This window comes from Populus alba, chromosome 16, assembly GCF_005239225.2.
Source record: "Populus alba chromosome 16, ASM523922v2, whole genome shotgun sequence".
Taxonomy (NCBI): domain Eukaryota; kingdom Viridiplantae; phylum Streptophyta; class Magnoliopsida; order Malpighiales; family Salicaceae; genus Populus; species Populus alba.
Genome location: NC_133299.1, coordinates 3825066 through 3839195, shown reverse-complemented (window position 1 = coordinate 3839195; position 14130 = coordinate 3825066). Strand labels below are relative to the sequence as shown.

The 14130-nt window shown below is 30.9% G+C and overlaps 1 protein-coding gene across 1 annotated transcript; it reads left to right on the top strand.

Annotated features, from left to right (window-relative positions):
- The first annotated feature begins 6791 nt into the window (after window positions 1-6791).
- On the top strand, window positions 6792-10878 carry LOC118050459 (CRM-domain containing factor CFM9, mitochondrial). Its single transcript, XM_035060810.2, has 4 exons — window positions 6792-7070; window positions 7228-7486; window positions 8511-8912; window positions 9330-10878. The coding sequence occupies exons 1-4, from the start codon at window positions 6997-6999 to the stop codon at window positions 10551-10553; spliced, it is 1959 nt and encodes a 652-aa protein (XP_034916701.1). The 5' UTR covers window positions 6792-6996; the 3' UTR covers window positions 10554-10878.
- Window positions 10879-14130: the final 3252 nt, after the last annotated feature.

Genomic DNA, 14130 nt, shown 5'->3' with positions numbered 1-14130 from the left:
TCGAGCCAAGTTTTAAAATAGTTGCTTTCCAGATACGATGCTTCCAATTTAATCAGTGTCTAGGGTGATGGGTTTGAAAAGTTTACACAAGGTTGATATCATTTTCTTTACTGATTACATCATTTGAAGCTTGTTTGTTTTAAAAAGGAACTTTGTTTATTCGGGTGACTTAAGGTTTCTTTTGAAGTTGCTTTTTTTATTCTTTTTTTAATCTTGTCCTTCAAAATTCATTTCTTTTTAAAATTAAACCTTTTTTTTTTTTTTAATTTTTGCCTTCTATTTGGTTATCCTATCCACGTGATCATTCTTGTGGTTTTGACACTCTCACTTAGTTTTGCTGGTGTTTTGTTTTTTAGTACTTTTCTTTATTGATTTTTTTTTATGATTTCATCATTCTATATTTTGATTCATGAGGATTGACAATTATATTTTTTTTAGCTTCTTTTTTATGATATCAAGTCATGAGGTTTTTTTTTTTTTTTTTTTTTTTTTTTTCTATTTAGAATATAATAACAACACTTTAGCAATTTTTTTTATGTTGCAAAAACAATTATCTAGCCTGCGGCTAAGCACGAGCAATCTATCTAGTTTCTCTTATAAAGAGAGGCTCATCTTCTTTTCATATGAAAAACTTTACCCATTTTTTTTTTAAAAAAAAAAACTACATACAAGAGAAAGAAATGTGAGAAAAAGGAGGGGGACAAAAAGAAAACAGAATCAAATAACACAACTCTCTTTTATGAGAAAGAAATGTGCCTATATAGCAAGAAAATGAGGGAAATAAAAAATGGAAACAAAAATAAAAGAATAAAATAACACAACCCTTTTTTTTTATTATTATGGAAAATTGAGAGATACAAAACAATTAACCCACTGATACTCTTTTCTCTCTTTCCCATTTTTGGCTAACACCACTACGGTCATGAGCATTGTCAATAGCAATACCACAAAAGCATAACAACGCAACCCCCTCTGATATATACACAACCAAACAGCTACACTTTTATGGCAAATAAGCTCTCCTTACATCAATGTCAGCAACAAACTATATCCATGAAGATAGCTCCTTCATGTCGAACCCACAATAGCCAATAGCCTCTCCCTTCAAATTGACCAACGTCTAACACCATTAATTACCACAACACGCCTTCTTCCCTCCATCTCAACATGACCATTGCTCATCTAGTAGTACTATTGTCATAACAATAACAACCAATGGTAACAACATCAACATAGAGAGAGAGAATCAAAAGAAGGTTTGGACTTTAACATAGGTAGATCTTCCTCTATATATATTTGTTTGCTACATCGCTATTGAGGAAGTGAAGAAGAAAGAGAGGTGTATTCAATCTGCTAGGTGGCATCTTTGAACAAGTGATGGCACATGAATCCACGTGCCAACAATAGAGTGGAGCGTGAACCCCATTGCCGCTACTATTTCAAGATTTTCCAATAGTTGAAAACCTTTGTTACAGCTATTTATAAACAACCCCAATAGTTTCAAAGGTTAATCTTAAATCCCTTGTGCATTTTATTCCTTATTTAAAAAAAAATCAACATATTATTAATTCTATGATATTGTTATAAAATATTTAGATTTGAATAATTTTTTAATATGTTGTTGAATATTATGATGAAATATTTGTTGATTGAGATTGATTGTGAATTGTTTTGGTTGTAGAATATTTGAAGTATTGTGGGTTCGTGCCCGTTGTGCAACAACCTTGAAGGTATGATAGCGCTGCGAAATTTATTTTTATGGTGGAATAAGACCAGAATCAATACCCTATGATGGGGTTGTGAGGATAAGGTTGCATCAGGTTTATTCGATGTGTAATGGTTTAGAATGTGAAATTTGACATGTGTTGATGTGGTTTTTGAATTGTGAAATTTATATGTTAAATGTGAATTTTAATGTGTGTTGATGTTTATTTGCAAGTTGTGAAATTTGCATGTGCATTGTCGTGACGTGCACAACGTCGCGTGACAGAGCTGCCTCCTGGAATTGAAGGGGAGTTTTGGGTTTAATTATAAAGTTATGATTATAGAGTTCAAGCGTCACCACCTAATATTATGGTTACTAGAAAATCTAATGGTTTGTAAGAGTATGTATAAGAAGGCTAACTGTGTAAGGGGAAGACGCATCACCCCAGTACACTCTATTTGTGGTAAGCTACATTGTTGATTGATTATTTTTCTAGGTTATGTTTCTATTCATTGGTTTTTTTAAAGGTTCAAGACATATCTCCCTTCGTGATGAAGTCTCTACCTTATAAGGTTAAATCCTAACCATTCTATGTCTCAAATTTAGCGTTGAGTTTATTTTCTATTTTGTATCATTAATACTTAAAGATATATTTTATAGTGTAATTTTGTACTCCAAAATATTAAAGTTTACAACTAAATCCTAATGCTCCGAATAACAAACTAATTGTTGTGAAATTTTTGGTATTTTGGCTAAACCCTAATGGATAATTATAAACCAGTTATAATATCCATTTTGTATTTTTAAAACATGATAAAAATATGATTTTATTATTTTTTAGAAAATATACATGAAAAACCTTTAGGATTTGGCATATGCACGAAAATAAAATATTTTTTTTTTTCAAAATGAATTTTTTTTTTTGAAATTTCAAGAAAAATCAGATGTTTTTTATATCAGTCTGTATCTTATTGTAAAAGTCTACAACCCTATATTAAACAAAATTGTTGAAAAAAAATACATGATGAACCCACAAATGACTTTAAAATGGTCCTTGAATTTTTTTTTAGTTTTTTTATTGCTTTTTTTTGGATGGGCCTGTTTGGTCTTGAGGCCTAACCTTAGCCTAGTCGGGTTGGGTAAGGTCGACTGAAGGCCTGACAATCTTTTTTTTTTAGAATGAGCTGGGCTGAAATGGGTTAGCCCATTTTTGCCTTCACTGGTGAAAAGGCAACAGTTGCAGGACATGAATTAATTCATGTCATGCATGAAAATAAGGAAAGAAAATGCAGGAGGAAGGGGGTGGTTGCCTGGCATAAGAAAGAAAATGTTTGGATCCCTGAGATGATACTTTTTATTTCTCTGAGATGGATCCTTGAGATAATCCTTTTTTCTTTTATTAGTTTTCTAAAAGCTTTCTCCTTCTTTTTCTTTACTAGCTTACCACACAAAGCTTTCATAAGACCTTGTTCTGTAAGCATTATAAAGAATGAGGTAACTTTCATAACTTAGATTATAACCTAATTTTCAAAATATTTTCCAAACTTTTTTTTTTTTTTTAAAAAAAAAACAAGTTTTTGATGCATTTCAGCCAGTTGTACTCTTTTTGTAATTCTCGATTAATTTTCTCTTCTTGATGTCTTAAAAAAAAAATTTTAAAAAATATTTTTTTCAATGCATTCATATCCATTTCTCATTTCTTGATTACTTTTCTTATCAAATTGATGTTAATGTTATTTTTTAAAAAAACAAAATTAGAAATAAAAATATATAGTAAAATGGATAAGTGGAAACAAAATGCAAAACAAGTAAAAATAAAGGACTAAGCAAATACACAATAAAGATATTCTTAGGATATTTTTGAAATAAGGGATTAAAAAAAGAAAATCCTTAAGGAGAGTAATATAAATTGAATCTTATCTCTACCACAAAGAGATCCTCATCTTCTTCCCTTCTAAAAACCCTAGCCACCATTAAAAAAAAAAAAACTAGAAAGAAATGGGTTGAGTGGGGGGAGAAAAAAAAAAGAAAAAGAAAAGGAAAGGAAAAGAAAAGAAACAAGCAATAACCTTTTTTATTTGTTGAAAACCAAGAGACACAAAACAATTAATCCATGATCATTCTTTCCTCTCTTTCTTATTTCTAGCCAACACCACAATAATCACCAACATCATTGATGACACCACTATAAAAGTATAACAAGCAATAACCCATTATTAAAAACAAAACTAGAGAGAAACATGTTGAGTGTGGGGAGAAAAAAGAAAGAAAAGAAAAGAAATAAGCATTAACCTTTTCTATTTGTTGAAAAGCGAGAGATACAAAAACAATTAACTCACCGTCACTCTTTCCTATTTTTTGGCCAACACTACCATGATCACCAACATCGTTGATGACACCACCATAAAATTATAACAACACAATCTCTCTCCCTAATATCTATATTGTTAAGCAATCATGCTATCACAGTAGACCAACTCTCCCCACATCAATGTCGGTGATAAGTTATATCCTAGATGATAATTTCTCCTCTATACCTCAATCACATCTTCTTCCTCTTCACGCCATCACTAGTAGCGATAACAACCGTGAAGCTAAAAGGGAGAAAGATAGGAAAACATAACAACCCATAACCTATCCCTCTAAACTTACCATGATATGCCTTCTTCTTTCCACCACAGCATGACCATTACTCCTTTGGTAGCACCATTTTCATAGCAGTACCATTTTCATTTGATAGAGGTAATTGATATCTCATCATAGGTTAAGTCCTAAGTAAAAAATAATTAGCAACAATAATCGACCCTTACATTTAATCCCTGAATAGACTAGTTAATATGTTTTATAATTATCTTAATACTAGGTGGCAATTCTTTTTCTTCATTTCCCCTCTCAAAACTCATGATCTAATATTCCTTAATGATAGACTTTACTAAAGATTTGAGGGTTAAGCTTTGCCTGTATATTTTTTTTTATAAGTTTAGCCTCTTATTATATATTGTATTTATTTGCCTTCATTTGATATTTGAGCATTCTTTTTTGTTTTTGTGATTAGATATGGAGTACTATTCATTCACTCACATTACTACATGATAGCTCAAAGGAATGGCATAACAACCATATTAGTAATGATATGGACAAAAAAAAATTCCCAAAATGATTCTAAAGCTTGTAAAGAGAGAGAGTGTGTGTGTTATATATTAACTAGTTATCATGTCGGCATAATGTCGTGGACATGATTTCAAAGTTAATTTATAACATAAGAGAAGAAAGTATCGATATTATGGATACATTTTCTAGTATCATGAAATTTGTTAATGAAAAAAAATAAAAAAATAATACATACGCTTAATACATTTAAAAATAAACTAATAAATCATAAAAAGAGTTGTGAATGTTAATTGAAAACTATAACAAAAAGTTGATCTTTTTAATAAGAAATAAACGAGAGATGTATATATAAATATTTTATAAGAATAGACTACAGAGAGTCCTACTAGTTCACAATAAATAGGTTCAATAAATCCTGGAATAAAGGAAGAATAAAAGTAGTAAAACCATTTTCAAAGCCAATTTTTATTTAATGATGAGTCGATTAGTATAAACATTTGAAAGAGTTCGAAAAAAAAAAAATACAATACTAAAGAAAAAAATGTATTTCTATAATCAAAATCTTTATTTCTTATTTATGCGATAATTTAATAATTTGATAAAAAATATGCTTTTTTATTAACATCGTGATTTTTAGACCCTTAAAACCTAAATTTTAACTTGTTTCTCAATAATCTTATTTTTAACTCTAAAACACTCTTTAATTCGTCTAAAAATAAAAAATCAAATATAAAAAACTTGACGGGCATCGATTAATTTTTTCTAGTATGGTTAATGGGTAAAATTATCTCCATTAAACTTCTCTCTACAAGATAAACTCACTAATACCAAGATTGCTTGTTTTATAACAGCTAAAATCTTTCTCTCTCCTCTATCAACAAGGACTAAAATGTATGTAAAATAAATTTTTAAAACCAAAATATAAATACCTAAATCCATAATGACCAAAAATGAAAAAAAAAACTTATGGATCAAATTGAAGTTTATAAACTTCAAGGACTAAATTGAATTTTCTCAGCATTCGAGGACTAGAACATGACTATAATAAAGTTTTAGGATTGAAACACAAACACCTGAAAATACATGGACTAAAATGTAAAATTAAAAAAATTTAAAGATCAAATCAAACATTTTAAAAACTTTAGGGACCAAATTGAAAATAAATTTTTGGGATTAAAATTTAAACACCTAAAACCCATGGACCAAAAAATATAAAAATCAAAATTTTAGGGATTAAATTGAATTTTCACAAAACTTCAAAGATTAAATTGAACTTTTCTCAACATTTATGAACTAAAACATGAATAAAATAAAGTTTTAAAAGGAAATGTAAACGTCAAAAACTATAGGGATGCAAAATATTAATTCAAAAAGTTTAAGAATTAAATTGAACTTTGTTAAAAACTTGTAGGACTAAATTAAACTTTTAAAAATATATTGTTGTGAAACAATGGAATCCTCAATAAACTATTTTACGCCAAGTACAATTAAGAATAGCTTATGTTTTAGTTTACTGTGTAAAGAGTAAGTAAAGTAGTTATTAGGCATTGAAATATTTTTAAATGAAGGGTCTTTAATTCATAGGTATAGTATCCAGTCTGATGGGGTTCAGTTTCGAGTTTGACCTGCTCATTTGATTATCCGGGTAATATTTTTTTTTTTTAAATCAAAACATTATTTTAATAAAAAAAAAATTCAATGAGTTGCAACCGGGTTTTTGATCCTGATCGTTACACTAAGTTTTTTTTTTTTTATTTTTTTTATCGGCTTGATTCCAATCCTGGATTCACTAATATTTTACAATATTTTTATTTTTAAAATTTTTTAAATAGTTTTAATTTATTAATATTATAAATAAATTTTAAAAAATAAAAAAAAATATTATTTTATTATATTTTAAAATAAAAAAAACACTTTAAAAAATATTCCTAAAACTCTATTAACTTAACTTTAGGAGAGCCGGAGTCCATAGCAAGCACCATACAGGCTGAACCCGCACCCAAACCTCTACTCTTGCACCAAGTCCATATCTCCACTCCCTTAAACCCCTCAAGTCCAAAAACCTCGTCTCCTCCACCGTCTCTGCTCCACGCCCTCTTCATTGTTAAACAGAAAGACCCAACTTTCTTATTTGATTTTATTAGCTTTTTTTCGAAGGAATTGAGGATTTTTGTCTGCAAATGTTTGCTGCTAGGAACCTTCAAAGGAGTTGCTTTAAGACACTCTATTCTCTCCTTCAATCCAGTCCCAAAAGGTACTTAAAAACATCCAAAGTTTACTTATTTAATGTTTTCCCTTCGTTTTCTTAGTAAATCCCATGTTTTTTGTTGCAACCCAAGATGGGTTTTTGTTTATGTTGTAATACTACAATCTAATTCAATTGTTTTTGGGTTTTGGGTTTTGTATTTTAGTAATATTGTGTTATTCAAGGATGTTGCTCCAAAACTTGCTTGTTCAAATGATATTCAACCAAGCTTTTCACTGTTGAATTATCCCCACAATGGATGGTGCCGTTCAATGTCTACTTCAAAAGGGAGGAGCATGAGGAGCAAGGTCGAAAGGCGGATGCGTAAAGAGTCTGGTAAAACACTCAGAGAGATTCGGAGAGCGAAGAAATTGAAGAAGAAATTGATGACTGATGAGGAGAGGCTCATTTACAACCTCAAAAGAGTATGTTATCTCTTATGTCTACTACTTTATTTCTTGTTTCTTAATTGACCAATGATGGGTTGGTTTTCAATTTACTTGGTTTTGATGGGATGAGCTTAGGCTAGTGATGGTAATGGTGAGTAGATTTATGACATTACGGGCTAACTTGTACAATGAATGGTGATCGGGGATCTGTATGTGTACGGTTTAGAATGTATCATGCTTGGGAAGTTCATGGTGAGCAAACCAGAAATGCTGTTCTTTCCAAATCATGAAATGAATAATGCTGCCACCCTCTTCCTCCCATGGCTATGCAACTTTAGAGCATGCGCAACTGTGTTACGAGGTCATGGGAATAGTTCACAAAATTGTTCAGCCACCATTTATCTAAAATTGAAATCCTCGTCCAAAGCCATAACTGTTATTGCGTAATAAATAGTTGCACTAATGAATTTGGGCATGTATATAGTTTTAAATGTGAAAAAGGACTGCTAACCTATGTCATGGGTGGAGCCTAAGGTGGCCTAGTTCCCAAGATCACTACTCATACCCTTAAGAAACAATCTTAGATTAACATGTGCATTTCTCCACAATAACACCTGTATGATATCACGACACATGAACATTAAAAAGCTTTTGAGACCTTTGAAAGAATTTCGATAAGATTAGACTAATTTGCATTGAACTAATCTTAGATTAACAAGTGCATTTCTCCACAATAACATCTGTATGATATCATGACACATGAACATTAAAATGCTTTGAGAAAGAATTTAAATAAGATTAGACTAATTTGTACCAATTAAGTTTCTGTGAACAATGGAGCTTAGTTACAAACCTATTCTTTATATTGGGATCTGAACAATGTAGCTCAGAAAAAAGTTGTTGACTATGTTTATATCTCTTCATCCAACAATGATAATCAACTTCTCAGTTCTAGTTATTTGTTGTGTTGTAAGTATATATTTTCACTTTTGTTAAGCTCACAACAGAGTCTTATTTAGTATTATTTGATTAATTATTTTTTCTGATCTGACTATTCCAGGCTAAGAAGAAAGTTGCATTGCTCCTACAGAAGCTAAAAAAATATGATCTACCTGAGTTGCCATCCCCATTGCATGACCCTGAGCTCCTGACACCTGAGCAGCTTCAAGCATATAAGAAGATTGGTTTCAGAAATAAAAATTACGTTCCTGTTGGTGTCCGTGGAGTCTTTGGAGGAGTTGTCCAAAATATGCATATGCATTGGAAGTTTCATGAGACTGTGCAAGTAAGCTGTGACAACTTTCCCAAAGAAAAAATCAAGGAAATGGCTACCATGATAGCAAGACTAAGTGGAGGTATTGTGGTAAATGTTCATAACGTGAAGACAATTATCATGTTCAGAGGCAGAAACTATCGCCAACCAAAAGAGTTGATCCCTCTTAACACTCTTACAAAAAGGAAGGTGGGTGAAACTATTTCTTGCTGTATATTTTAGTCTTCATTATAATAGATATTGAAGAAAACAAGATAGTATTTCATTTCATGCTAGCCAGCTGTTAAATTATGTGTTTTTTTTTTTTTTAAGCCAATCTTAATCAATAATAGCATACATTTGAGCCATATAGACAGAGGATTGGATTAAGTGCCTAGTGGCCAGATATAACGAGGACAAGAGTCAGTGGCAAATTGCCATCATTGTAACAAATTTTGTGCCATCTCTCGCTATCCAGAGAGCTATTCTTTAGATGGAGGGTTTTTTTTTTTTTTTTTTTTTTATGATAAATAGTGTTAAGGAGACTTGTCTCCGCAAAAGAGACATTTTCTTATGATGAAAGGCTGTAAGAGCTTGTGGATTATAACATGCTCATCATTTGTGCAGGCACTGTTCAAGGCTAGGTTTGAGCAAGCTCTTGAATCTCAGAAGCTAAACATCAAGCAAATTGAACAGCAGCTCCGGCGAATGGGGGTAAACCCTGAGGATCCAGTTGCCATGGCCAGCATTCAGAGAGTAGCTTCCACATTCTTCAATGCTATTGACAAGAAGGAAGGAAGCCCTTATGTATTTCATGGTGACAAAGGGTCAATGGTGGAGCCCCATGATCATTTAGAACATTTGGAACCCCCTGCTGACGAGAGTGATCAAGAGGAGCTTGATAGGTTTATTGCTGAGATTGAGGATGCAGCAGATCAAGAGTGGGCTGCAGAAGAAGCTGCAGAGAAAGAAGAATTTGGTAAGATTAGATACTGGAACAGGGAAGATTATGGTGGGCGGATTAGGAGCCCAGAAATGCATAGAAGTGACGTTTCTGATGGTGAGGCAAGAGGAGCCAGGCATTGGAGAGATGGACGTGACAAACGGATGAGTTCTAATCGAGATGATGATAGTGATGTTTCTGAGGGTGATAATGAGTGGAATGTTAGAGATAATAGTGATCATGAGAGTGATTTTTATGCAGATCACAGATCTAGAGGGCTGCGGAGGAAGCAAGATGGGATTGGAAGGGTATATAATGCTCATGATATCAAAAGAAAATTTGAACCTGAATTCAAAGAAAAGATGGCTGAAGAAGATTCTGAATCAGAAGAAATGTTAAGTGATCTTGACAATGCAATGTGGCAATCAGATGCTGAGGAAGAACATGTCTCAAGAACATCAAGAGCGGAAGCAAGTCCTGTCTTTAAAAGCAGCAGTGATGATGAGGAGGATACATATCCCTTGAAGAGAAATGAGATCACCAGGGTAACTGATCCGCAGAGTGATGCCTATGACAGTGATGAAGTGTGTGACGAATTCAAAATATCAAGAAGTTTGAAGCAGAAGAACGGAGTTGGTTCTTTCAAGAGAAATGCTGAAGCAAATTCCAGAAGAAAGACGTTCCAGGAAGATTCTGGGTCAGATGATATGTATAATGATTCAAAACATGCGATGTGGGAATCAGATGACGAGGTAGACATATTAAGAGCAGGTAGTGAAAAGGATTATAATTACAGGGACAGTGGTGAAAGTGAAGATCACCTCCAGAAGCAAAGGGAGAAGCATGAAGCAAATGGTAAGAAGGTGATATCACGAAAAGAGGTGGATGAGACTTGGGACAGTGATTAGTTCAGTGCTTAGAGCAGTGTTCTTTTTTCATATTTTACAGACAGGGTATCGCAAACAGAAACCAATCTTTTACCATTGCAAGCAGGGTCTCCTAGACCTAGAAAGCAGTCGATAGCCAAGACACTATGGGGGATACGCCTTGTTCATTTGATGGAATTGAATCCTTGCTCCTTTTCGGAAAGCCACCAGCATATACACCATGCAGCGTTCTGTGGAACAATTTTGTTTTTGAATAATCAAAACAAGCAATTATATTATTTGACATTCTGCAGCGTTGAGAGTCTTTATATTGTGTTATGGATGAATGAATATACTTTTATCGCTAGTACTAGAAAGAGTAATGTTAATTTTCTTGAATTAACAGAATATATAAAGCATGTGGCTTTTTTAGTGTAGCTTTTTTCACTCCGTATCCTCTCATCCACCGTGGATTGTAATAATAAAAATATTTTAAACAATTAATTTGATCATCAAAACCTCTTTTTTTACACAATTGAGCTTTTTTAAGCTCAAATTATAGCTCAATTTTAATCCCCTATCTTATTAAGCTATTAGATAACTATTCTTTATAGTTTTTAAATATTATATTTTGATATTATACTTTATTTTTATATATTTTTAGTCATTTTTTAGTAGAGAAAAGAGAAGGGTTGCTGAATTTCAGCTTAAAAAAAGTTATTAACGACGATTCCAACTACTAAAACTGTTAGTTTTTATCTTAAATGGTTTCATTTTATGAGAGGAGGATTAAATGGTTTTTACATTGAAAATACCTAAAAAAATATTTGAGCTCTAGAAGTTTCTTTTTTTATTTCAGGTTGATTATGGGTTTTGGAGCTGGTTTTTGTGTTTTTTAAAGCTATGGATTAGTTAAATAAGATTTCAAGGGTGTCTCCTACGTATTTTGGGTTAAAAAACAGGGTGAAATAGATTTTTAGATCCACAAAACAAAAGCCCTATTTTTTTGACGATCACAATGAAAAAAATAAAGCCTGTATGCGTAGGCCTGGACTTGTAGGCCTACCTGCAAGCCCTTTTTTTGTGAGCTAGGTGTTAGGCCTAGCTTACCAAGCTCACATTGTCTGACCTTATTTTTTTTCTTTTTTATATCATTTTTTTTAACAATTAATACTTTTTTATATGTATTTTTAAATTCTATTGAGTGTATTTAATTTTTTATGAGGTTGGTATCATTCATATAAAATCTTTTTCATATTTTAAATATATTAAAATTTTTTATAAAAATTAAAAAAACTTTTATTTTTTACAATATCTTTAATATGTGCAGGCCTACTTAATTTTTTTTCTTTTATTTTATTCAATAAATTTTATGAGTGCGGAATTCTGTTAGAAATTGACTTTCATAAATATATTCATTAAACACAACTTAATAAATGACTCGTATTGTGATATTAAGTATCTAGATCTACATTTGTCACTTAATTTTTCCAATTATATTTTTATTTATTGTTGATGGTTTTTTTTTAATTTATTTAAAAAAATAGTTTGTAATTTATGTAATTGGATGTGTTCATATTTATTCTTTTGATTTTTTCCCTTTTGTTAACGGTTTTACTCTTTTCAATTTAACTCTAAAATTGAAATTTTATCGTTGCCCTTCAATTTTTTTTTCTTATAATTTTAACCCTTATTATTGCTATTATTTTGGATTTTTTTGTCTAATTTTTTTTTCTGAGTCATACTTCAACGTTTCATTTCCTAGGAATTAGGCTTTATGATTTTTTTCATGTACAATGATTCTAGTATAATGACTAGATCACGAGTTTTAAAAGTTAATAAGGGTTTTTTTTTTTTCATTAATGGTTAAATTCACAAAAAAAAAAGAGAATAAAAAAGTATTCATTACTAACAAAAAAATTTTTTTTTCTTTCAAAAGAAATATATGATGGTGTATGATTTGTTATCATGTGTACATTGGAGATGACTTTATGTTAATTGGCTAAAAATATGTTAATGAACTTCCTTAACAAATAAGATTTTAGAAGAAAATTGAAGGAGAAATAGAAGAAATTGAGAAAGAGATAGAAGTAATAGTGCCTGGATTCCACCATTCTCGTACATTCTTATTTATACAATGAACTAACCTTCTAACTATCTATTAACTTTCATGCAACTAACTCTTCATTAAATAACTAATTTCCACATGTTAAAATATGCTAACTAGCACGCAAAATATGTTAACAATGATTAACTGTTTTTTGCAGTATTTATCACTTGTTGCTGCTAGCTAAGTTTCTTTTATCAATCTTTAGCTCATGACAATAATTCCCTTTTCAATACATTCTTGTCCTCAAGAATGTGTGCAAAAATATAAATATTATTCATTGAATTCTTCTTGATAACTTTGAGAATTTTGTTTAAAGTCATCCATAATGAAAACCCCTTATCATAAAACTTGATGTGGTTCATGTTTTTATAGATGCCAAACAAACAAAATGAACCTCTCTTTAGAATAAAAAAAATAGTCTTAAACTCTAGTTGACCCTTAACAAGGAAATGCTTAACAACCAAATAATCCTCTCAAACATTGGTCAAGCTCTTGTAGAAAGAAGCATACTCCTTATTGGTTAAAGAAGAGCATTTTACCTTGAATTTTTTTTGATCCAATATAGTAAGTTCTTGATGTGAAGAGGATTGAACATAAACATTCCTTCCCCTTATGATTGGTTGAACGCTTGTATAGTACTGAATAACATTGATGGATGAAATAACATATTGTATTTTGAGGAAAGCCTGATTTTCATCATGAAGCATAACAATATTTATTATAATCTTGAATGGTTGGACCAACTTATGCAAATCAATTTCAGAAACTTTATCCCCCACATTGTGAATATGGATAACTTTGGAAGGTTTAGTCATTATCTAACAATCCTCCTTGTAAAAAGTTAGACTTGGATCATTCTGATGATTGACTTCTATTCGGATTGATTTGGTGGGTGAAAGAATCTAGAGTTTCTTTACCTCTTTACTTTGTGGTTGGTCTTGAAGGATTTAAAGGTTGCCAACATAGTTTTCATTTGCAAGTAAAATTCCTTAAAAACCTCTCCTTCGTTGCTTTCCACTATTGTTAATTGTTTTTTGGTGTAATAACAACCTCCATTTGGCCTTGGAAAGTTGCTTTGATATCAATTATCCTTACCAAAATTGAGTTTAAAGGAAAATTGAGAAAAAAGTATAAGAAATTGATATATATATATATATATATATATATATATATATATATATATATATATATATATATAGAGAGAGAGAGAGAGAGAAAGAGAGAGTTAATAGTTTATACTATCAAAATTTAATCTTATATCTTGAATTCCACCATTCTCATAAATTTTTATTTATGCAATGAACTAATCTTATAATTATATACTAACTTCTAACTAACTAACTAACTAATCTTCACATGTTAAAATATATTGTTAATCAACACATGCAAAATATGCTAACAATAACTAATTGTTTTTTTTATATATTTATCACGTGTTACTGTTAAGTTCATTCCATCAATTCTTAGCTAGTAACAAAATATAATTAAAAACTTGAGTTTTTATCTCTT

Coding starts and splice junctions, on each gene's coding strand:
- LOC118050459 (XM_035060810.2), top strand. CDS start 6,997: ATGTTTGCTGCTAGGAACCTTCAAAGGAGTTGCTTTAAGACACTCTAT. Junction 7,071..7,227: donor CTTCAATCCAGTCCCAAAAG/GTACTTAAAAAC, acceptor TTTGTATTTTAG/TAATATTGTGTTATTCAAGG. Junction 8,913..9,329: donor ACACTCTTACAAAAAGGAAG/GTGGGTGAAACT, acceptor TCATTTGTGCAG/GCACTGTTCAAGGCTAGGTT.